Here is a 21588-nt window from a genome sequence, read left to right on the forward strand (position 1 = left end):
CAAAAACCCGAGCGGTGCTGAGTTGGTGGGAGCGCAGGCATTACGAAACACTCCAGCCCCCCCCAAAAAGCTGGAATGCGCTCAGGCCCGGGGTTCGGGCGGGAGGGAGTGAGGGGGGGACGGGGTGCAGGGCGAGTCTCGGTGACGAGGTGGACGTGCTGCTCTGTGCTGCGAGGTGATCTGTTCCGCTGGCGGGGAGCGAGGCAGACTGTGAGAATTAGGGGAAAGTTCACCGGCGGCCGGGGGCTGAGTTTTACTGGCACAAAAAAAAACCAATTCAGACCAGACTGGACCAGGAAGCCTCCTGGACCCGACAACCTCCGGTTTTAAACGACTTCACCGACATCTAGCACACGAATCACGTACGGGCTGTTTTTTAATGCTGGTGCCTAAATCGTAATTACAGAAACATAATCAGGTTTATTGTTCAAGTATAAAACACGAGAGGAATGTGGCGTCTTAGGTGCTTGTGTTTCTCAAGCGGCACAGCACGGTAAGAACAACAGAACGAACGGCACACTTTATATGATTACGGTCTTACAGATAATGCACAATATACGGGCTATAAAGAGTTTATAACTGTACTCTGCTCGCCACGCCGCTCCACCGGAGGACGCTTTATGGTTGTCTGGTGGTAAAAAAAAAAAAAAACGGGATGCCATTCGGCCCGGAATAAGGTTCTCTGGTAATCTTCCCACTTGGTGGTGAAATATGGGAAGAATGTGGAGGGCCTGGCCGCGGGGTTCCGGAGTCTTTAAAATGATTCTCGGCGCGTGAATCGATGGCCCTCCAGGCCTCCGCGTTCGAACCCGTCCGTGACGTGTTTCACACCGGCCGGGGAGCTCGAGTCATGGGGCGGGTTACCGGGTGCCACTTACCCAGACTGCCACTCGTGCCAAAGATAAAACCATTTTGATTGTTTTGACCCGAAGCATTTTCCGTGCGTTAATTTTGACTGCGTCGAGCAGATTATCAAACAGCTATCGGGTTTGAGACACCAGGGCCTTCTCGCGGCTAATCAGGTCATCTGAGCTGACACTGGCATCAGCGTAGGCTGAACGATTCAGGGCGAATCACGCGACGCCGAGAAACGGAGCCCGGCGGGCCGAGCCTGTCGGATCGGCCCGGCGGGCCGCGTTTGGCACGGACCCGCCCGGCGCGGCACCTGCCACCGTGGCGTGAAACGCCTGACAGTTCAGCGGGTTCGCGTTAGCCACGCCGAGCCTGCGGACGGGTGCAACGTGACTGGATCATTAGCGGAACCATAGAAACAGCTGCATTTCCAATTCCAAGATGGCCGAGCCCCCCCCCTCCCAGCAGAGCAGCTTGACCTTTTACCCAAATTCTGAGCGCACAACATCTGCATCATCCTTAATCCCAGCAAAAGAAGCGAAAAAGACGTTCAGCTCTGTACCACAGACACGTCTACACAAAGACTTCAGGTGGGGCCGAGCTGCTAGTGAATCTAAAGAAATTGTAGATGTATATTTATTAAGTGATCATAGGAAATATTCTAGTAATCTGGGTTGTCATCCACAGTCATCAACACAAAACAAAGGTTAGTCACTCAACATTTATTAAATATCCATATCCATAGTATATCCATACTAATATAAATGTAAAAGATCATAAATGACCCAATTTAAAAAATGCCCTCGTACGCAGAAAAATTTCTTTTTAATTTGTGCGACTGAGCTCCATCTTCAGGGGCATGGCTGAGGTTTTCTATTTTGGAATAAAATCTTGGGATGGTCTCAAAATAATTATAAAATTGCTATAATTTGTGCATATGATTTCACCACAGACACTCCAGGCATTTCACGTTTCAGCACAACAGAACATGGCTGAATTTCTCAGGCCTCTGAAATTCACGTCAGTGGCGCTCACCCGCTGCTCTTGGCTCTCACCTATCTCCAGCTGGACAAAGCAGAAATATTTGGCATTTATGGTAGATACCGTTCCGTACACACACTTTTCTACACAGATAAAAGCTTTTTCTGGACATTTCGAGGTGAGGTGAGAGCGCTGGCTGCAGAAAAGGATGATGGGAGAATTTAAATCCTGTCAACTGCCGTTCTGGTGTGTGAAGTTCCTTTCCCTCGGGGTCCTGCAGAGGAGCTGGCTGGGAAATGAACATGTTCTTCTGCCACCCTGTGGTCAGACAGGACGGGCGTGTTGGGCCCACAAAATCCCTCCTTAATGGAGACGCCACCGTCATCAAATGCAATGTGATTTCACGCTGTGTTCCCATTGGTCAGCCCCGAACACCATCATTTATAGGTCTTAATGGAACAGGAACAAATCAACTTTTGTTTTTTTGACTAAATGTTTGCATCGAATGTTGATGTCACTAGAATGACCAATCATCACGCAGCTAATTACTGAGCTACAAGTTTACGGCATTTATGGAATTTATGGAATTTAGAAGATGCTCTTGTCCAGAGCGTCATAATCCGTGCTTTGTAAAACCATGTCTGATCTTACATTTTTAATTTGGAGATGTTATGTGTATTTAGTAGTGCTAGGCAACGATTAATAAAAAAAAAAAGATGATTAATTGCATGATTGCTGTGATTAATCATGATTAATTACATTGTTATGCGCAACATTCAGTAATTCTCCTTTTCTTTTTTAATCTTTATTGTCATTGTAGCCTGAGATACTGTACAACAACAACAAAAAAATAGGTGTAATTTTGGAGCATAATAAACAGAACAATGTTTTTCCACTTATACATAAATCATGATCAACATACCACCCCTCCTGTCAGCCGAGGATTTCATGTATGTGTATTAAAAAAAAAACTGTGTTAATGTCAAATGAAACATTTTTCTGCAAATAGCTTCTTTACTGTTTCTTTATATGCCCTACAATGACAATAAATAAATCTGAATCTGAATACTAGTATTTAGTCCAGTAGACTCACTTTCATCGCATGCCTCAAAAGGAGAAGTCACAGTCTTGCCAAGGGACACAGTGGTACTTAGTGGCCTCTGTGCATGTGCTAATGTCCAAATCCAATCGCTTTTTCCTCCAAGGTGCTAGTAACTCGATTTTTTTTTTGTGTAAGTCTTGTTCTGGCTGAAAGTGTCTCCTGTAACATGGACAAGGAGGCCACCCGAGGACCAGAGCAGCAAGGGGAAGTCCTGCTGAGGTAGGACAACTGCCCTGTTTTTCGTGCCTCGACTCTCCGCCCTGTGACACTCTTGACCTGAGATCCTGTAATGGAGCTATTGTTACAGTTTTCCTCCGCTTCTATCTGGTCAGCGTGTCTTTGTGTTTCAGCCCCAGCTGACTCTGCAGTTCATTTTATTTTCAACAAGTCCATGCAACTTTTTTTTGTAGTTAATTTAGTTCAAAAGAACATAATCCTTCATATATAATATGTTGTTTTAATTTTTGTTCCACTAGAATATTGTGAATCCAGGCTTGCTTGGGACTTTTTTCCTACCCACCCCCTCCTGATACTCGGCCTCCCGTCTCTGTTTGTTCACGTGAGCGAGGTCTGGCTTTGGACCTGTGACATAACTCTGAACGTGTAGCACGTTGTCTCTTCCCATACGTGCAGGACTGCAAAGTCCAATACGGCGTGTTGCACTGCATGCACGGCAGGACTTTGAACGCACAGCAGGTCCTCGCGCTGACACACAGTAGGAGTGGGGACCGGGGGGAGGCTTCTGGGGGCTTCTTGATCTCAGCACATGGAAATCGACATCCCGGCCCTATAAGGATCTATTCTTTTCTCTCTCTCTCTCTCTCTCTCTCTCTCACACACACATTCAGTTTAGCCACAGGGCATTATTTCTCGGTGTATAAAGGGTGGTGAGATTCGAGTTGCTCTGGCGTCATGTGCCGTTTGGGGAACTGACCCAGTTTGCCCTTCCTGCTCCTCACAGTGCAAATCAAAGGAGGACAAAATGTTCCCAGGTCACACAGGGCACATTAAGCCATTACTCATGCAATTTACCCTCGTTTTACATCAGCCTGGTAAACGTAACTTGAGCATGAACTGCAGAATCATGCACTGCAGAAGGCCAAGTGTCTGCTGTTTGGGGAAAATTCCATGGGTGTGGCATAAAAACCGGTTAGGAAACCTCCACCATAAAAACAAATCATTGCTTATTTTTATCATCAGAATAAGGAATGCCTCCTTATCCCTTATCAAGATTTCCTTGCAACACAAGAGCTCATGCAAACAAGACGAGAAGTTCCTTCATTCTACAGAATGAGACTCAGAATGTACAGTGTTTCCCATGTTCATTATGTTGCATAAGGTGCGTGAATGAAACCGTGTGGGGCAACAGCTGTAGGAAATGCACATGCGATGCGAGTCAAAGTTCACCCGTCCTGGGATTTCAGTTTTCCACATTAAATTGTAAATTTCCCACTTGTGGGACTAATAAAGGATCATCTTATCTTATCTTAAAATCCATGACCCAGTAACACATGAGGCTGTTGTAGATGTGTGGGTTGCACAAACCACAGAGACTGACACCAACAAAGCAACACTACATAAAGCTCTTAAGCAAATAGAATCAGTGTCATTTAAAATAAATTTCTTTGACATATTTCACTACGAAACAACAACTAAGAACTGATCAGAGACCAGTATTGATCATTTCATAGTCTTATAGGCATAATCTGCATACATCGATGCACAGAAAGTCATAAAAACAATTTTAAAATATTATTATTATTACATAAAGCACATTTCTAAACAAATCTATAAACCCTGTGACAACAACTTACATTTATGTAATTATGTGTATGTTTATGTGTAAGATTCCTGCTTTAATTAATGTAATGTACCAAAGGCTGCTTGTACATTATTTTTGGTTAATGCAATGCAGTATTTACTTGTTAACCAGTTACACATTGCTAGTACTCAGATATTAATATTGATTATTCATATTTATAAATGCATTTATTTATTTGATGACATGATGGTTTCAGAAAAGCTGAGCTGCCAGTATTGTTCTGCAGACAGGCCTGTTCCTTCTCACAATGCCAACTACTTCATACTGATATTAAGGGTTCCTCCCGGAAATGGCCTTCCTAAAAATTACATTTAACAACTTAAAGCTACTTTCAACCCCACTTATTCCAGTTAGCTAAAGTTAGCGTTAGCAATATTTGAAACAAATATTTGTGTAAATGTAATTTCAGGTCAGGTGTGTCCAACCTCACAGTCCATATTAGGCATAAATGAGTATGAATGAGGTATAGAAATAGTAAGACAGCGGGTTGAAGTAGCCTAGTGGGTAACACACTCACCTATAAACCAAAAGGTCGCAAAGTCCCAGGTTCAAACTCCACCTACGACCATTGTCTGTCTGTCTGTCTAATCTGTCTGTCCAAGCTAGGACATCTCCAGGTGTGTCCTGGCGTCCCGGTTTACCCCCGCGAGGTTGAAAAACAGCTCCTGCCGAGGTCTGCGCCCATGCAGCTCTCTGCCATTCTCTCATCAACATGTTTTTACAGATCCGTTCCTGTGCCTCTTATCGTGATGGTGTTGTCAGGGAACGTTTTACCTCTCGAAGGTCAGGGGAGGGCGGCGGAGTGGGCCTGATGTGTTCGTGCCTGAGGCAGGTGTGACCGGTGTGTGGCTTCACGGCGCAAATAAAGACACCGGGCTGTGGCCTGGCGCCGCGATTCAGGTTGGAACCAAGCCAGCGAAGACACGCCCTTTTTCAGAGACGAGACTTCAACAACACGGGCAGGGAGGGTTAATTCCGTGCCTAGGGGGGTTTCCACAGTAACCGGGTGGCACTGGGACACTGTATTCATTCCTGGAGTTAATTCACAAAGATGAGGAAAACATCTCATGAGCACGAGCTCGGAGCGAGATCAGAATTCTTGGATGGAAGTCTCTGTGCTGTCAGGAAAGCTGAAACCAGTCAAGTGACCACAACAGAGCAACTTGGAAGACACAACATGCTGAGCCTTGAAGGAGATGGGCAGAAGCTGCAGAAGGTCCACTCCTGCCTGCTCGTGAAAGGAAAATATTGCTCTGGTGGGGAAAAGGAAGAACTTTGTAGAACTCGCAGAACTGTGCTAGAAACAATAACGACCGGAGATTTGGTTCGAATTCATCGTTCCTGTTCATTTTGCATTCATGACGATTTGATTACAAATTAAACAGAAATTGTTTTTGTCTCCAAAACATCTTTGTAGCTTTTACAAGTTAAGACACACACACACACACACACACACACACATACACACACACTTCCCTCCCAGGGGTATCAATCAACACAACTGCAGATAAAACTAATCACACACTCAGTTATCTTCGACTTCTTCAGACAGATCTGTATTTTTTGATGAATTCCATGATAAACAGTTTTAATTTGTAATGTTCCTCGGCTATGGTGCCAAATTCTCCTCAAATGTAAATGAAATTTGACTCCATAAAGCCGCCGCACAACATTGCTTCAGACCCACTATCAGCCCGATCACGCCACACGCGTCACGCGCTGTGGACGTACGATTCTTTCCTCCTGCGAACGAACGGTATGGCTGTTATCTCGCCCGTTAAAAATCTGCGCCGTGGATTTAACATGCATGCAGCAGCGCAGTACAGTATGTACAGTTACTATTCCCGGGGCGAGAGTCCTTGTACGGCTCTATCAGGTTTTAACGCTTGATGAGAAAAACACGGATTTGATAACGCGGAAAACAGGCATGTTGTAAATATCGCCCACGCCGCTGTCATAGCGTGTTTTCACGAGGAAGACGGGGTGTCCTTGAAGTGTGGATCCGGGCCTACCACGAGACAAAACGTGGAGGGAAATTTCTTTGAATTTGGGAAAACAAGTTTCCTGTGAGATTGCGAAGTAGGAGTAACACGCTGACTCAAAACAATGCACTCCCATCAATTTCTGTGTCTCAACGTCAACTTCTGAGCTGTTCCGGTCATGCACAGCACCAACAGGGATTCCAGAGCTTGTGTTTAGCAGATAAGGCCGCTTTGCACGTGACAGGCAGCCTCGGACTCTCTCCCATCTATTATAGGCCAAGAGATGGAAGCTCACACGTTCCTCTGAATGATGTGCTGGAAGTATTGATGATTGACATTTAGATTTAGAGCATTTATCAGACAACCTTATCCAGAGCGACTTACAACCAGTAGTGACAGAGAAAGTCCCCCCCCCTGGAGCAACTTAGGGTTAAGTGTCTTGCTCAGGGACACAATGGTAGTAAGTGGGGTTTGAACCTGGGTCTTCTGGTTCATAGGCGAGTGTCTTACCCACTAGGCTACTACCACCCTACCCTGGAAGGGTCTCAGTGACCTTGACAACTTTAGTCAGAGCATCTCCAGAACAACAGTCCAGGTGGGGAAGTCATCTGGACACACAATGTGTTGTGTACCATGCTGTCCACCATTGACAAACACCTACAGTGAGCAGCTGAGCATGGAGCAAAGGTAGAAGGTGTTTTGATCTGATGATTAGCAATTTCCATAAATCTTGTAGATGGCATGGCGCAGGTACGATGTTAACCTGGCAAACAGACGCACCAGGATGCAAGACGAAGGCAAGTCTACATAGATTATTGAAGACCACTTCTACACAACACTGATTCTTGGTGATGGTGCTGAAAGCAGTGTCTCTCTCCGGCACTGCTCTCTGATGCTACACCCTGCCACACTCCAGAAATAGTTTGGTTTGAAGAACATAAACTCAGTCAAAGTTGGTATCTGTGAGTTGTGAGGGGAAAAAAAACTACAGGACGTTGGCACCAGATATCATAGGATGTCTCCAGACTTTTAGTCCAAAGCAGAACACGAAAGGGTTTTGCCACTGTTGACCCAGAGCCAGCTTTTCTTGCCTGACTACATCTCACAAATTGCCATTAAAGACCAGTGTGGATTTGATCTTACACACAGAGTGTTAAACTGTATCGTCTGCATGATTTTGTGTAGAACATTATATTTCTTGAGAAAAAGCTGTCAGCACCGGTTCAAGACCCTTCTGAAGTTTCTGGAACACAGCCTTGCTGCAGTTTAATGGGAAAAGCATCTACTTCCTCCCTTCAGAATTCCCCTTTCCCCCACATCTGCCTTAATTGTCTTTGGTTAGAAGCCTGCTGAACCCTTGAGAAAGTCCTATACTAACCCCTCATCTTTACTCTGTGCATTCCCCAAAGCCCCATTACGCAGCAAGAACATCCTTACCAAGGGCCAAAGGTCAGAGCCACTGAAATCACGGCACCCTGCTTCTTCCACTGCACTTTTGCTAAACTCCATCCTCGACCAGAAAGGCGAAGTGCCTCGAAAGACTCCTGTGCGATGGCACTGTACCATACTTATGAGTGATGAAAGCAAATGTGGCTAAAAAGACATGGGTGGGATTACGTAACTGCTTTATTCTCCCAACTTCACCCATGTTGTGCGCTGTTAAGACACAACCTTCAGTAAATTGATTGCCATTGTGATACACAGCAAGCATGGTGACACCATCACCCTTGGTGAACAGTGGGCACCATGACAGGCTCCCAGGGGAGCAGTGTGTGGGGACGGTGCTTTGCTCAGTGGCACCTCAGCAACTTGAACTTCGAACCGGCAACCATCTGATTACGGGTCCGTTTCCTTACCTGCTAGGCCACCGCTGCCCTTTGGGAAGATGCAATGTCCTGCTGGGCAACCTTGGGTCCTGCAATTTGTGTGGATATTATGGTGACACGTACTGTACCACTGACCTGAACACTGCTGCTGACCAAGTACGTTGCTGCCAAAATTTGGTCCAAGAATGGTTTGAGGAACGCAACGTTTTCAAGGTGTTCACCTGGCTGCCAAATTCTCTGGAAACCTTCAGAATTCTAGTGGAGTCCATGACTCAATGGGTCATATCTTTTGTGTTGCCAAACATTAGGTGGTGCTAATGTTGTGGCTGATTGAAATATAAAACCTGTTCCTTGTAGGTGTAGCAATAATCCTGAAGTAGCTTTTTAATGTTTGAGCCAAAAACTGCAGATGATAAATCGTGGACTTATCGCTACATTTCATTACATTAAACACAACCCACCATAAACGTCTTTAAGCCATGTAGACGTAACTGAGACGGTGGTTAATATTACATGGTTTTCATTTTTGGAGAGGTTGGGTTGCAACTTGAACTTGATGCAACTTGATCCTGATGGAGGTGTGAGGTGAATGAGGTCTGAAGCAGATCAAAGTCCAGACCGCTGGAGCTATTTCTGCTTTTTGGTGAACCTGAGCACACTGGGCTCCCTTTTTTCCCCCCACTATGCATTTAAATACACAGTGTACAGTGGAACGAGTCTAAAAATAGCATAATGCAGCCTTCCGTATCGCTGACGTTTAAGCAGCTAATCTGCTTGAATTTGCGATATCAAAGAAAATGGACCAAAGGTGCAGGATGTAAGCCGATTATCATCCACGGCAACAAGGCAAGAGTGTACTTCAGCAACGGTGACGCTTCCTGAACTCTGGCGACTTCCAGAGGATATACGTCCGACGAGGAATTTGTGCCAAAGTCTGGCCACCCCCCTCAACTTTGCCTCTATTCCACACCCACCGGGCTCAGACTGGCGACCTATGTCCCATAGTCACTGTTATTCTTCCTACTGTATGGGGAGACCTTGTCTCGCTGAGCACACAGACACAATGGAAAATAGGGGGGCTGAGGCTGAGGAGAAAGCCACGCGCAATTCAGGGATAAAACTAGACAGGACTGGTTGGCGTTGCTAGGGTAAACATGCATCAATCTGCGGCTGGAGCTGGGGCAGATATGGCAAGTGCACTTTGTTTAGTCTGGAAAGTCGTCTGCACGACGTGAGAGGGACATTTCTTTTGCTGAACCTGGAAGGATGTGGAATATGCGGGTGTAAATACATCTTTCTCTCCAAAGATTTTGGAGTTTAAAAAAAAAAAGTTGAAAAAAACGTTTTCCTCTACCACTAAGATGCCAAGTCCTGATGTGCAGTCGTTGGCGGCTCATCATTTATAGAATTTATCCAGAGCAACTTACAGGGACAGTCCAGCTGGAGACACTCGGGGTTAAGTGTCTTACTCAGGGACATGATGGTATTAAGCGGGGCTTGAACCCGGGACTTTGTGGTCTTCTGGTTCATATGCGAACCGTCACGAGGCCACAACCAGCCCAGCTCCGATGCTGTCGTGACATGGTGGCCGTTTTACATTTACATTTATGGCATTTATCAGACGCTCTTATCCAGAGCGACTTACAATCAGTAGTTACAGGGACAGTCCCCCTGGAGCAACTTAGGGTTAAGTGTCTTGCTCAGGGACACAATGGTAGTTCACAATTTGAACCTGTGACTCTGTAGTCTTCTGGTTCATAGGCAAGTGTGTTACCCACTAGGCTACTACCATCCCTACAGACATGCACATACAGGCACGGCGTTCTTCACATCCGGCCCCGAGACGAGTTCTTTCCACGTTCCTCACAACGCCAACGCCACCGTGTGGACACAGTTGAAATACTTTTCCTGAATGCCGTGAGCCACACAGCCCTTAATTACAAAACCAAGTGAAATGCACAAAAAAAGCAGGTACTACAGCATCTGGTCCTGGACCTGCAGACAACGGGCCATTTCCAACCATCAGACCATCAAACCAACACCACACTGACTGGTATCTACTCACAATTCCATCTATTGCGCAATAATGTATATTATTGTGTATGTATATACACTCACCGGCCACTTTATTGGGGAAACCTGTCCAACTGCTCAAAACGGCAAATTACTGATCAGCCAACCCCATGGTGGCATTTGGGCATGTTGACATGGTCAAGACGAACCGCTGCAGCTCAAACCGAGCTTCAGAATGGGGAGGAAAGGTGATTTAAGTGACTTTGAACGTGGCATGGTTGTTTGAGCCAGACGGGCTGGTCTGAGTATTTCAGAAACTGCTGATCTTCTGGGATTGTCACGCACAACCATGGTTTACAGAGACGGTCAGGAAAAGGGAAAACATCCTTGTTGATGCCAGAGGTCAGTGGAGAATGGCCAGAGTGGTTCGAGCTGATAGAAAGGCCACAGTAACTCAAATAACCACTCGTTACAACCGAGGTACGCAGAAGAGCATCTCTAAACACACAAGACGTCGAACCTCGAGGCAGATGGGCTACAGCAGCAGAAGACCAGACCGGGTGCCACTCCTGTCAGCTAAGAACTGGAAACTGAGGCTACAGTTCGCACTGGCTCACGGAAATTGGACAATATAAGATTGGAAGAAAAGTTGCCTGGTCTGATGAGTCTCGATTTGTGCCGCGACATTCGGATGGTAGGGTCAGAATTTGGCATCAACAACATGAAAGCATGGATCCATCCTGCCTTGTATCGACCGTTCAAGCTGCTGGTGGTGATGGTGTAACGGTGTGGGAGATACTTTCTGCGGCAACTGAGTGATGCTATCATATCGATATGGACAGATATCTCTGAGGAATGCTTCCAGTACCTTGCTGAATCTACGCCACGAAGGATTAAAGCAGTTCAGAAGGAAAAAAGAGGCCGACCCGGTACTAGCCTAATAAAGTGGCCAGTGAGTGTATATTTCTGCACATACGTCTATTGGTAAAGTTTCTACGCATGCACATACAAGGTATTTAGTTTTATACATGTATGGAAACTGTTTTGTAACCCACTAAATTGTATTTATCACCTGAAAGTGAAGTGATTGTCATTGTGATACACAGCAGCACAGCACACGGTGCACACAGTGAAATGTGCCCTCTGCTTTTAACCATCACCCTTGGTGAGCAGTGGGCAGCCATAACAGGCACCCGGGGAGCAGTGTGTGGGGACGGTGCTTTGCTCGGATCGGGATTCGAACAGACTACCTTCTGATTATGGGGCCACTTCCTTAACCACTAGGTCACCACTGCCCCTGTCACTACCTGCAATTTCGATAAATGCGAATTGATTCTAGAACGGGGAAAACATCAACCTGACATCATATTCAATATTAATCATTTTTTGACAACGTCGTTTGTGGCACTTTAATTGATTAGTACATATTTAATTGCATCATTAAGCAGACAATGTCTGATTGAATAAATCTAATTAAATAATTAAAAAACAGACAAAACTGTCACAAAAAGCCAGATTTATTTGAAAATCACTGGCAGAGCCAGTGAATTCAAGGACACATTTTTGGCATCCGGTATCTTCAGAACTGTCTGTGGGGGAAAAGAAACACACACACAAAAAAGGTTAAAATATGGTAATTAAATGCCAAATGAGCTAGCTTCCATGCAGATAAACATGACCACATCATAGACAACTGTACTAAAAGTTTTCCATTGTCATCATGGCGTGATTCTCGAAGCGAAAGTCTTCACGCTCACCCGTCCATCTATCGCAGCCTCCTGGCTTCTCGCTCGGACTCGAGCAAGGTGAGGACGTCGCCCTCTCTTACTGGGCCCTTCACATTCCTGATGATGGATCGGTTGCTGTCGTCCATGAACTCGACGCGCACCTTTAAAAAGGCAACGCGTTGCACATTAACGTTCATTCACATTCACAGTACTCATCAGACGCCCTTATCCAGGGCGACTCCGGGTCGAGTGTCCGGCTCAGGGACAACTGAAGTGGGGAGCGAACCTGGTTCATAGGCGAGCGTGTTACTACCATTCCAGTGACTTAACTGGACAGAGTACCAACACACGCTCTTTTAAACAAGACACCACTTATTACAATCATATACCGTATTTTTTCCCCCACAACCCTTTACTTGCTTATTTTTCATGCGCCCATACTGTCCTGTTGGCCTTATTTAGCAGTTTTTTCTGCCCTGACCAGCATACCTCACACCTATTGTGTCATATAGGTATTGATATACACACACATATATATACACACACACAATCGCACTATTGGGGGGTATTTCAACACACTGTATTCTGTTCTACTGACATTCTCTCTTGAACCTTGAGGAATACCACGAGTTAAAACCCACCTGCGTGCACTGTCCCTGTGAGCCTGTTCTTCCCAGCACCTTGGTGACCTGCAAACGTAAAAAGAAAAGTGTCAAAAGCGGACAAAAACCTCAGCCGGTTAGCCCGTGCTAGCGCAACGCTAACTCGCGCTTCGCTGTGAGGCCGCGATCAGCAATAACTGGACCATAAAAAAGCCCTCGGCATCGCGGTGGCCGCGCGTTGACGTTAATTCTGAGGTTTATCGGAATAATGTCGTACTCTGGCGAGCTTGATCGGCGGAACACGAGCGGCGTCCATCTTGGCAGCGCGGATCGAGAAGGAAGTCACGTGGTCCGCCGGCGGCTTATATAGCCTCGCAGTAAAAAAAAAAAAAAAAAAAAAAACCCACTAGTTTCCTTTACCCACATTTTATCACCAATTCGTTTAAACAACAAACGCATTTTTAAATACATGTGGCATGTATTTAAATATACTGTGAAATCAAAATACGAATTCAGGTTTCGGTTAACCTTGTTCCTGCTGTAGTGTTTCCGGGTCACAATAGAGGCGTGGCTTGTACAGGGCCGTGTACTTCCTCTCTAAAATTAGAAAATAATAATTATAATAGTAATAAGCACAGAAGAGTGGTAGGCATTAGAGCGATGATATTAACTAACATCTAACAAAATCTAAACCACAGTGTGGATGGTTTGGTTCTTTTTTGTTTTCCACTCATTCGTGGTTGCAGGAACAATTTTATTAATATAGCTAATAATTACGTTTTTTTTCCTTTTTTGTAAAAAATGCAAAAAGAACGTTGAAATGTGTTTGGAAAACGCTCAGTTAATATGCTCATGTTTTCCTTCCACAGATTACATTTTTTAAAATACAATAGATTTTAGAATATATTTTATTAGCAGGTGTCGGATATATTTATGAATTTCCATGCAATTAGTTGTGTAACTTTTCTTAATTCTCACAGGTCACTTTTTAAAAAATGCATCCTCCAGTGTATGTTTTGCTGAAGGAAATTTTTGATTTCTAATTTACGAATAGAATATATCCCCCTGTGCAGGACAGCTGAGTGGTGATGGTGGCAGGGAAGACGACACAGAAGTGGACAAAAGAAAAATTACTCAAAGAAATACATAAAAAATAAATAATACCTCGCTCACATTCACCAATCGACTCTTCTCTCGACCGAAAACTTTATAGCCAGTCTTTATAGTCCTGGACCAGACCATTTATTTGGACAGACAATAATCCATTATTTAAACATAAACATTTCCACCAGTTTCTAATATTGAAGTTGCACATTCATCAAATAATAAACTAATAGACATTTCAAATACCTACATTAATTTACAAATCATTTTGTTGTCTCTTCACGTGCTGTGCTTCACAATGACAATCACGGGGAGCAGTGTGTGTGTACGGTACTTTGATCAGGGTCTGAACTGGCAATGTTCCGATTACGGGTCCTGCCAGACGCGTGAGACTGGGCAACCTTACACTCTGGGCCACTAACTCCAGATGCATAATGTCTTTCTCGACTCTCAGGATGTTGTGGTGGCGGCACCGTAATTTCCTCTCACATACAGTTCAATGGAAAATGCCAACAAAGGGCCTGCTTCTTCCTGAAGGCGGATATCTTTGAACCTGCCCCTTCTGATAATCCTTAAGCTTTGCCAAGGGAAGATCTGAGGCACTTCCTTGGGGAATTAAGATGCCTGGTGAACTGTGACCAAGTTTCCTGTCTGGAATAAAAAGGATGACAGGTTGTTTATGCGTCTACGTACCAACTGTACTTCTACCTATAAATATAATGCATTTAAAGTTTTAGATTTATTCCCCTGTGCCCTGGCTGTTTTTTTTTTCTTCCTCCTGTGTCAAATGTTCCCACCGAACAATGCATTTCCTTATAAATTGCAACAGGAAGACCCATCATGGATTAACACAGATCTGCAGTCAGTGAGTGGCATTTCCACAAATGGCAAAGGTCACTGGCACCACAGTTCAAGGTCAATTATTTCCCATCACGGCCCGAGGTGGAGGATTCTTAGAAAATCCTAAACCCTTTCCAGGAGGACTTAGTGGCAGCCACACTTAAATCGTTACGGCAATAATCTCTATGGACAATCACCAGGCAATTTATTACTTTTTCCCACAAACATGAAGAAGGAACGAACATGTGTTACATGCTCTGAAGTAAAGTACTGCCTTTATAAGAAACCTGTTTATGAACATTTTATGTAGCATGAAAAGAACTTTTGGATGGGATTTTATCTATCAGGGCATTCCACATGAAAGTTTTACAACCTTCATTCAAAACAGAAACCGCGTCTCTTTCGCTCGGAGTCAATCCTTAAATCGCGGCACTAATCCGTTGACTGTATTTTTAACTCTGGCCGAAGCAGAAAAAAAAAAGCAATGGGATTAAAGTCTCACAGAGAAGAAGGGAGATCCCGAACTCCTGTTCTTGACCTTCTGGCCAGTGCTGACAAACACCGAACGTACTTCGATTGCCCGGGACCATGGAAACGATCCTCCCTGATGCAGGATTTGCAACTTTTGGATAGCTCCGTTCTCGTCGAAACACCAGTTTGCTTTCGGCTCTTGGAGACTGTCACAATGGAGGCTCCCAGAAGACAAGTCAAAAAACTGACGAAGCGACGCTCCAGCCTGTTCGCCAACCTTAAACTCAACTCAAGCTTTTCTCAGAGTATAGAAGAAGAAGACAGTGCCTTCCCCTTTTCGCAGGACAGCTCCGTGAAACCATGGACCTCCATGGACAACCTGGACAGTCCTGACACAAAGCCACAAGCGTCCAAGGCCAAGGACTCGGCAGCGAAAAGCAAGAGGAGGCCCGTCAGGTGGCCCAACAGGCATTCTGACACGATCAACCTCAACGTTGGCGGTAAGGTCTTCAACATCCCCAAACGCCTGGCTGCCCGCTACCCCAAAACCAGAATTGGCACCTTAGCTTTGTGCACGGACCCCGTAAAGCAGCTAACGTTGTGTGACGACTACTGTGTGCGCACTAACGAGTTCTTCTTCGACCGCGACCCCACCTTCTTCCATTACATCTTCCATTTCTACTGCAGCAATGTCTTATGGATAATGGACAGCCTGTGTCCCATTAACTTCGAGGAAGAGATGACATTTTGGGGCCTTCACTTGAAAGACTCGCCACGCTGTTGCCGTATTCTCTACGAGGAGAAAGTGGACGAGCTGAGGGATCAGCTGAAAGTTAACCAGGAGCTCATGGCACAAATTGAAACCATTCATAACGAGGATGGTTTCAAGACCATGTTTTTGGGCAACGTACGAAAGATTCTTTGGGATTTAATAGAAAAGCCTTACTCATCCTTGTTGGCCAAAGCGTTTGCTGTTTTCTCCAGTCTCCTGGTCCTCATCTCTATAGTAGCTATGACCCTCAACACGGTCAGCGAGCTCAAAGTGTACAAAGTCTATGGTAGAACCTACATGGAGCACGTAGAGGTCAGTTCCATCCTCTTCTTCACCTTTGAGTACTTCCTACGTCTGTTCACCACCTGTGACATCAAACACTTCCTGAAGAGTGCTCTTAACTTCGTGGACTTGGTGGCTGTCATGCCTTACTTCATCCAGCTGGTCTTTGAGGCTTTCACAGATTCAGAAGACCTCAGCGTCCAAGATGACCTCAAAGCCATGGCGCGGGTGAGCAAGGTTAGCAAAGTGCTAAAAGTGGTGAAGCTCATGCGCATCTTTCGCATCCTGAAACTAGCGAGGCACTCAACGGGGATGCGGGCGTTCGGCTTCACCCTTCGCCAGTGCTTCGAGCAGGTCTGCTGCCTCTTCCTTTTCATCGCCATGGGGATCTTCGTCTTTTCTGCCCTCATGCACTCGGTGGAGCACGATGTGGCCGGGACGCCCTTCAGCAGCATTCCCGATGCCTGGTGGTGGGCTGCGGTAAGTGCCTAATTCATCCTCCACTGTGTACCTATATGGGTATAAATGCTTGTCGCCGGGGCAGTGGCCTTCTGAAGAACAATGATGTTCCTATCCTCACAGGCACTACTTTGTACCCTAGTCATCTGAACCCTTTAAGGCACAATTGTGTACCTGCCATGAATTGAAATTATAAAAATATATATACACACCAGGGTGATGCAGTGGTCCGCAAAGTCCTAGCCCACTGAGCTACATGCTGCTATGTCTGCTGTCATCAATGTGTTTTCACGTACATTCCTTTTGTCCTTTGTTGTGTTATTGCTGCTGTGACCCTATAATTTCCCTTTGTGGGCTTAGTCAAAAATGGAAATTTACTTTTGAAAAAATTGGTCAGATTGACCAGCCATTCTATCACTATTGTGCAGCTGAAAGCTACCAATTTACAAGCAGTTTTGTTGGTACATTGGGGTTGATTTTTAGTTTATTTCCATGTGCCAGAGGTTCATGGGTACAAATGTGTACTTTCCCAAATCATGTACCTTTAATGGTACAACATGGTATCACAAAGGATCTGTCATGTACCTTTTGAGATACATTCAACAATCAAAAGGAACAGTTTTGAGGTTAAATATCTTAATTTTTTTGTGTAGATGCATATTTCACATTAAGGCCAGTAGGGGGGGTTATATCTGTTCAAAACGCTTTGATAAGAGAAACCACAACAAATATAATGAAATCAATTTTATTACTGATATTTTTTGAAAATTCTAATTCTGACTAGTCACATCCAAGTTAATTAATGACACAAAATGTCATTAGTGCATTGGCGGAATGTTTGTGATGTACAAATTTATATTCGTGTCAGTGAATGTGACCTCTCCTTATGTACAGGTCAGCATCTCAACCGTCGGCTATGGAGACGTTGTGCCCATCTCCTATCTGGGCCGTGTAGTGGCATTTGGCTGCATCTCATTTGGCATCATTCTCAACGGCATGCCCATCTCCATCCTCTTCAACAAGTTCTCAGACTACTACGCCAAGCTGAAGGCCCAGGAGTGCACATACACCAACGTGCAGCGGGGCCTTTTCATCAGAGAACGGCTGTGGCGGAGGTATCATGGCTGCTGTGAGCCCACACTGGAGGAGTCTGATGACGAGGTGGTCCCTGTTCGTAGGGGCTTCCACTGACGCTGCGCCATGGGAGCTATGAAATGCGTAATCATATTTCGTTTGGCAGAATAATATAGGCTCGGATAGAAATTTTACTATGATGCACCTTATGTGTCATGTTCATCCTGGACTGATTATGTGCTTTTCTATTACAATGCAAAATTAACTTGAATTAGAAAAGGAGAAAAGGAAAGCTGAGTTGAGAATCACACATGTTTTTAGCTGGTAGCAGTTGTTCATACAGTGGCATGCAAATGTTTGGGCCCCCTGGCTTGACCGCTCACCTAATTGTGAAAAATTGAGTGTGCAGAGGATGAGACTGATCACCAAAAGGCATGCAGTCAAAGCTGGCACATTTCTTTTTAGAAGACAGCAAAGGAATGGCTACTTTTATTAAGAAATGGAAGGACTGATGGATTTCAAACTGAAGTATGCTATAAAAACCTGCATTTTGGAAACAAGTCATGTGGACCTAAGAAGGAAAAATGGAACGGTTTGGCCACAATCTGTAAAAGTATAATTAAAAGGGTGGCAGAACTCCGGGAAAAGCAACACCTCTCAGACTATTAACCATGCTGGTGGATGGCTCTTGCTTTGCGCCTGTGCCGTAGCTGGTGGCACTGGGAAAGTTTCATTGCTTGAGGGAAGAACAGATTTAAATAATTACCTGATAACTGCCAAATTCTAGAAAAAACATCCTAGCATCCGTTGAAAAAAGGGAGGATAACAAGTTAATGGATCACAAGGTAACATTCTCCAAATCTACAATGGAATAACACGTAAAAAGCGCTCACTGTCCTCGGAATTGGAAGCCTTGAGCAAGGATGAAAGGGCAAAAATCCCAATGGACCTGAAAAAAAAATGTGTCAGTAAAGTCTGTGATACTTGCCAAGTTAGGTGTCAGCTGACTTGTGCTTTTTTGGTATTTTTTCAAAATATTATATTATAGTATTAATCATAATATAGTTAATGTAATATTATATATTATAAAACATATAAAACAACTGAGACATCTTGAACTTTTTGCCATTTGCTCTGTTCTTGTTCTGCTCACTGATCTACTCATTTTCACAAAATGTTTGCATGCTGTTATATGCCATTTGTGCAAAACTCGTTTTTCTGCCTAATTTGCTGCTTGTACGTTCACAAACTTAATTCACCCCCTAATGAAGATAAGGGTAAAGTCTTTTTGAAAACATTCTTGTGCAATTCCTTAAAAACAGGAATTCCAATGGAATCACTAAAGTTCATCTTGCTGTGTGTAAGAAACCCAAATTCAGTTCAGTGGAACCACTCACTGTTCTTGTTTTTTTATGGTAAATGTATAATATTTCAGAACTACATATATGTCCAATGGTGTTTTTTTTCCCCCTTGATTACTTTACTGTATTATGTAGCACAGAATTATGTACTAGATGATATACTTGTAATACTTGTGTTCACTCTTCATATTCTGAAATTTCTTCATATGTTTACTGAATAATAAATGAGAATTTACTTAACCAATGAATTCGAAACTTTTTCGTATATTCCGAATTTGTGCTGTGAACTCGTGCCACAGAGCTGCTTCAAGGCATCACCGTTTTGACGTCATGTAAAAGTCACAACAGAAGAATTCTATTCTTAGCAGGCCGCAGTACGGCACATACAGTCTGTGCACCAGATCCTAATTGGATTTAAGGATAAGGTCGCTCCAATACACCCAGTTAGTTGAATTAGATGTTCTGCACAAGGAATGTCAGGGTCAGGCCTTTTGGCGGGCTGGAAGTTGTTGGCTTTTGGTTCCCAACAAAGGTCACCATTTGTATGACGCCAGCGGGTGCAAGTTTGCTGAAGCAAGATCATTTCTTAATAATTTCTGACGTACCATATTTTTGGAGAAACATTTTTCAATATTTCTTGTGGGCCTCCCCAAATTTGAAACCCAAATTGAAACCTTCTATGCATTTACAAACATATAATTCAAATTTCATATAAATATATTATATAATTCTTCACATTCTATTGAAAAACCTTTGAACATCTTGCCCATTAATGCAAGTAAATGGGGGTAAATGAACAGACTGCAGATAACGCTCAGTTTTAAAGCAGAATTCAGCATTATTTCAGGAAGCACCACTAGATGGAGGTGTCTGATTATCATCATGCGAATAAGTCATAAAGGTTATTTAGTGAGCAAGTGCCACAGGTGGTCTGTGAAAGCTTCTGGATGATGGAAGATGGATGAGCATGTACTGTGCATTAGTCTGCTAAATTCAACCCATCAATGTTTCAGAAATAATGTCTGAGGTTCATTATGAAGCTCTGGGCTCGTTTGAAGCAACCATGCCTTTTTAGAAGACACGACATTAGACCAAGGCAATGAAAGTCTCATCTGACGCCTTTTGGTAACTGTATATCATCTTTGACAATCTTTATCTCAAGAGAATTCCAGCCTTGACAGGCTGAGCACTACTGTGGTGATCCTGAGATCAGAACATGCCTTTCTCCTGTCAAGGCCTCACAGATTCTCAGAGGAACCGTTGCCAAGACCCATGAGCTGCCAGTCATAAACAAGGGAATATTTAAACCCTCCGATGACCCCGAAGCCAGCAGTGAGATACAGAGAGCAGTGGAACTTGTTGCAGATTGAACTCGGTCTCGGATACCTTCACCATGAGCGCTAAGTGGTTTCTTCCTCTCCTGGCTTTTGTCGTTGTTGGAATCTATGAGGTCCAGGGTCAGGATGTCAGACTCAAGCTTTGTGGTCGTGACTTTGTCCGAATGGTGATCTCGTCCTGTGGAAGCTCCAGACTGAAGCGTGAGACCGACCAGAAGAACTCCCAGAGTAGGTGACTTTTCAAAAGGATTTTTGGACCATTTGCAACCATTAATCATGTTTTCTCGCTGTACAGGGGAACTCCTGGACTGGCTGAGTAATGAGAGGTTCGCCAGCCTGACCGATCGAGACGTCCAGCAACACCACGATGAAGAAAAAGTGTCCTCGAAGACGTCAACAGGCTCTAACATGGGATTCAGAACAGCAGCAACCGTCGCTGAGGACCGGGAGGACTTGGGCCTGTCCATTCGCAGAAGACGGGACGCAGGCCCAGCTGGGGTGTGCTGTCGGTCCGGCTGCACCCTCAGCGAGCTGGTGCAGTACTGCTGACCCTCCTCCTTCTGCCAACGTGACATAATGGAGTACGTCCCCTGGATTGGGCTAGTTGGGGATTGTTGGGGATGAGACCGCCGGGTGTTTCGTATATATTCTATTTTGAAAATAAAATGGTTAGTTTTATAGTTTCCGGGTTCTGCTACAGTGGAAAAAAAGTTTGTGTTCGCTCATGTTTAGTACATTATTTATTAATAAAAATTGCATTTGGGGAAAAAAGAACTTTTGAATGCTGTTCGTTCTTCTTCTTTCATGATACAGTTTTCCATTTTGCATTTTTAATCCAGTCGAGAGGCAGTTTCCCTACAACATACCAAAATGTGCCGTAGTAACAGAACCATTGTGACTTTTTGACTTCACCGAACAAAAAAAATGATAGTTTGCTATTTGCTCAACAAAACCGTCTTTTCTGGATAACAGTCCTGCTGG

The 21588-nt window shown here is 44.4% G+C and overlaps 3 protein-coding genes across 3 annotated transcripts; 2 read left to right on the plus strand and 1 right to left on the minus strand.

Annotated features, from left to right (window-relative positions):
* Window positions 1–12077: 12077 nt before the first annotated feature.
* On the minus strand, window positions 12078–13253 carry rps28 (ribosomal protein S28). The gene is made up of 4 exons (XM_028978110.1): window positions 13185–13253; window positions 12947–12994; window positions 12336–12466; window positions 12078–12167 (listed from the first exon to the last, which is right to left on the minus strand). The coding sequence occupies exons 1-3, from the start codon at window positions 13221–13223 to the stop codon at window positions 12344–12346; spliced, it is 210 nt and encodes a 69-aa protein (XP_028833943.1). The 5' UTR covers window positions 13224–13253; the 3' UTR covers window positions 12078–12167; window positions 12336–12343.
* Window positions 13254–15352: 2099 nt separating this feature from the next.
* LOC114788548 (potassium voltage-gated channel subfamily V member 2) lies at window positions 15353–19514 on the plus strand. The gene is made up of 2 exons (XM_028977212.1): window positions 15353–16856; window positions 17730–19514. The coding sequence occupies exons 1-2, from the start codon at window positions 15459–15461 to the stop codon at window positions 18024–18026; spliced, it is 1695 nt and encodes a 564-aa protein (XP_028833045.1). The 5' UTR covers window positions 15353–15458; the 3' UTR covers window positions 18027–19514.
* Window positions 19515–20503: 989 nt separating this feature from the next.
* On the plus strand, window positions 20504–21223 carry insl3 (insulin-like 3 (Leydig cell)). Its single transcript, XM_028978273.1, has 2 exons — window positions 20504–20835; window positions 20903–21223. Exons 1-2 carry the CDS (start codon window positions 20664–20666, stop codon window positions 21154–21156), a joined length of 426 nt encoding a protein of 141 aa, XP_028834106.1. The 5' UTR covers window positions 20504–20663; the 3' UTR covers window positions 21157–21223.
* Window positions 21224–21588: the final 365 nt, after the last annotated feature.

This window comes from Denticeps clupeoides, chromosome 4 (genome assembly GCF_900700375.1).
Source record: "Denticeps clupeoides chromosome 4, fDenClu1.1, whole genome shotgun sequence".
Taxonomy (NCBI): domain Eukaryota; kingdom Metazoa; phylum Chordata; class Actinopteri; order Clupeiformes; family Denticipitidae; genus Denticeps; species Denticeps clupeoides.

Excerpts from the sequence above, each read along its gene's own strand:
- rps28 (XM_028978110.1), bottom strand. The coding sequence starts at position 13,223 with ATGGACGCCGCTCGTGTTCCGCCGATCAAGCTCGCCAGA. Across the intron at positions 12,995-13,184 it reads CGCCGATCAAGCTCGCCAGA|GTCACCAAGGTGCTGGGAAG; the intron begins GTACGACATTAT and ends TTACGTTTGCAG. Across the intron at positions 12,467-12,946 it reads CACAGGGACAGTGCACGCAG|GTGCGCGTCGAGTTCATGGA; the intron begins GTGGGTTTTAAC and ends GCCTTTTTAAAG.
- LOC114788548 (XM_028977212.1), top strand. The coding sequence starts at position 15,459 with ATGCAGGATTTGCAACTTTTGGATAGCTCCGTTCTCGTCGAAACACCA. Across the intron at positions 16,857-17,729 it reads ATGCCTGGTGGTGGGCTGCG|GTCAGCATCTCAACCGTCGG; the intron begins GTAAGTGCCTAA and ends CCTTATGTACAG.
- insl3 (XM_028978273.1), top strand. The coding sequence starts at position 20,664 with ATGAGCGCTAAGTGGTTTCTTCCTCTCCTGGCTTTTGTCGTTGTTGGA. Across the intron at positions 20,836-20,902 it reads CGACCAGAAGAACTCCCAGA|GGGAACTCCTGGACTGGCTG; the intron begins GTAGGTGACTTT and ends CTCGCTGTACAG.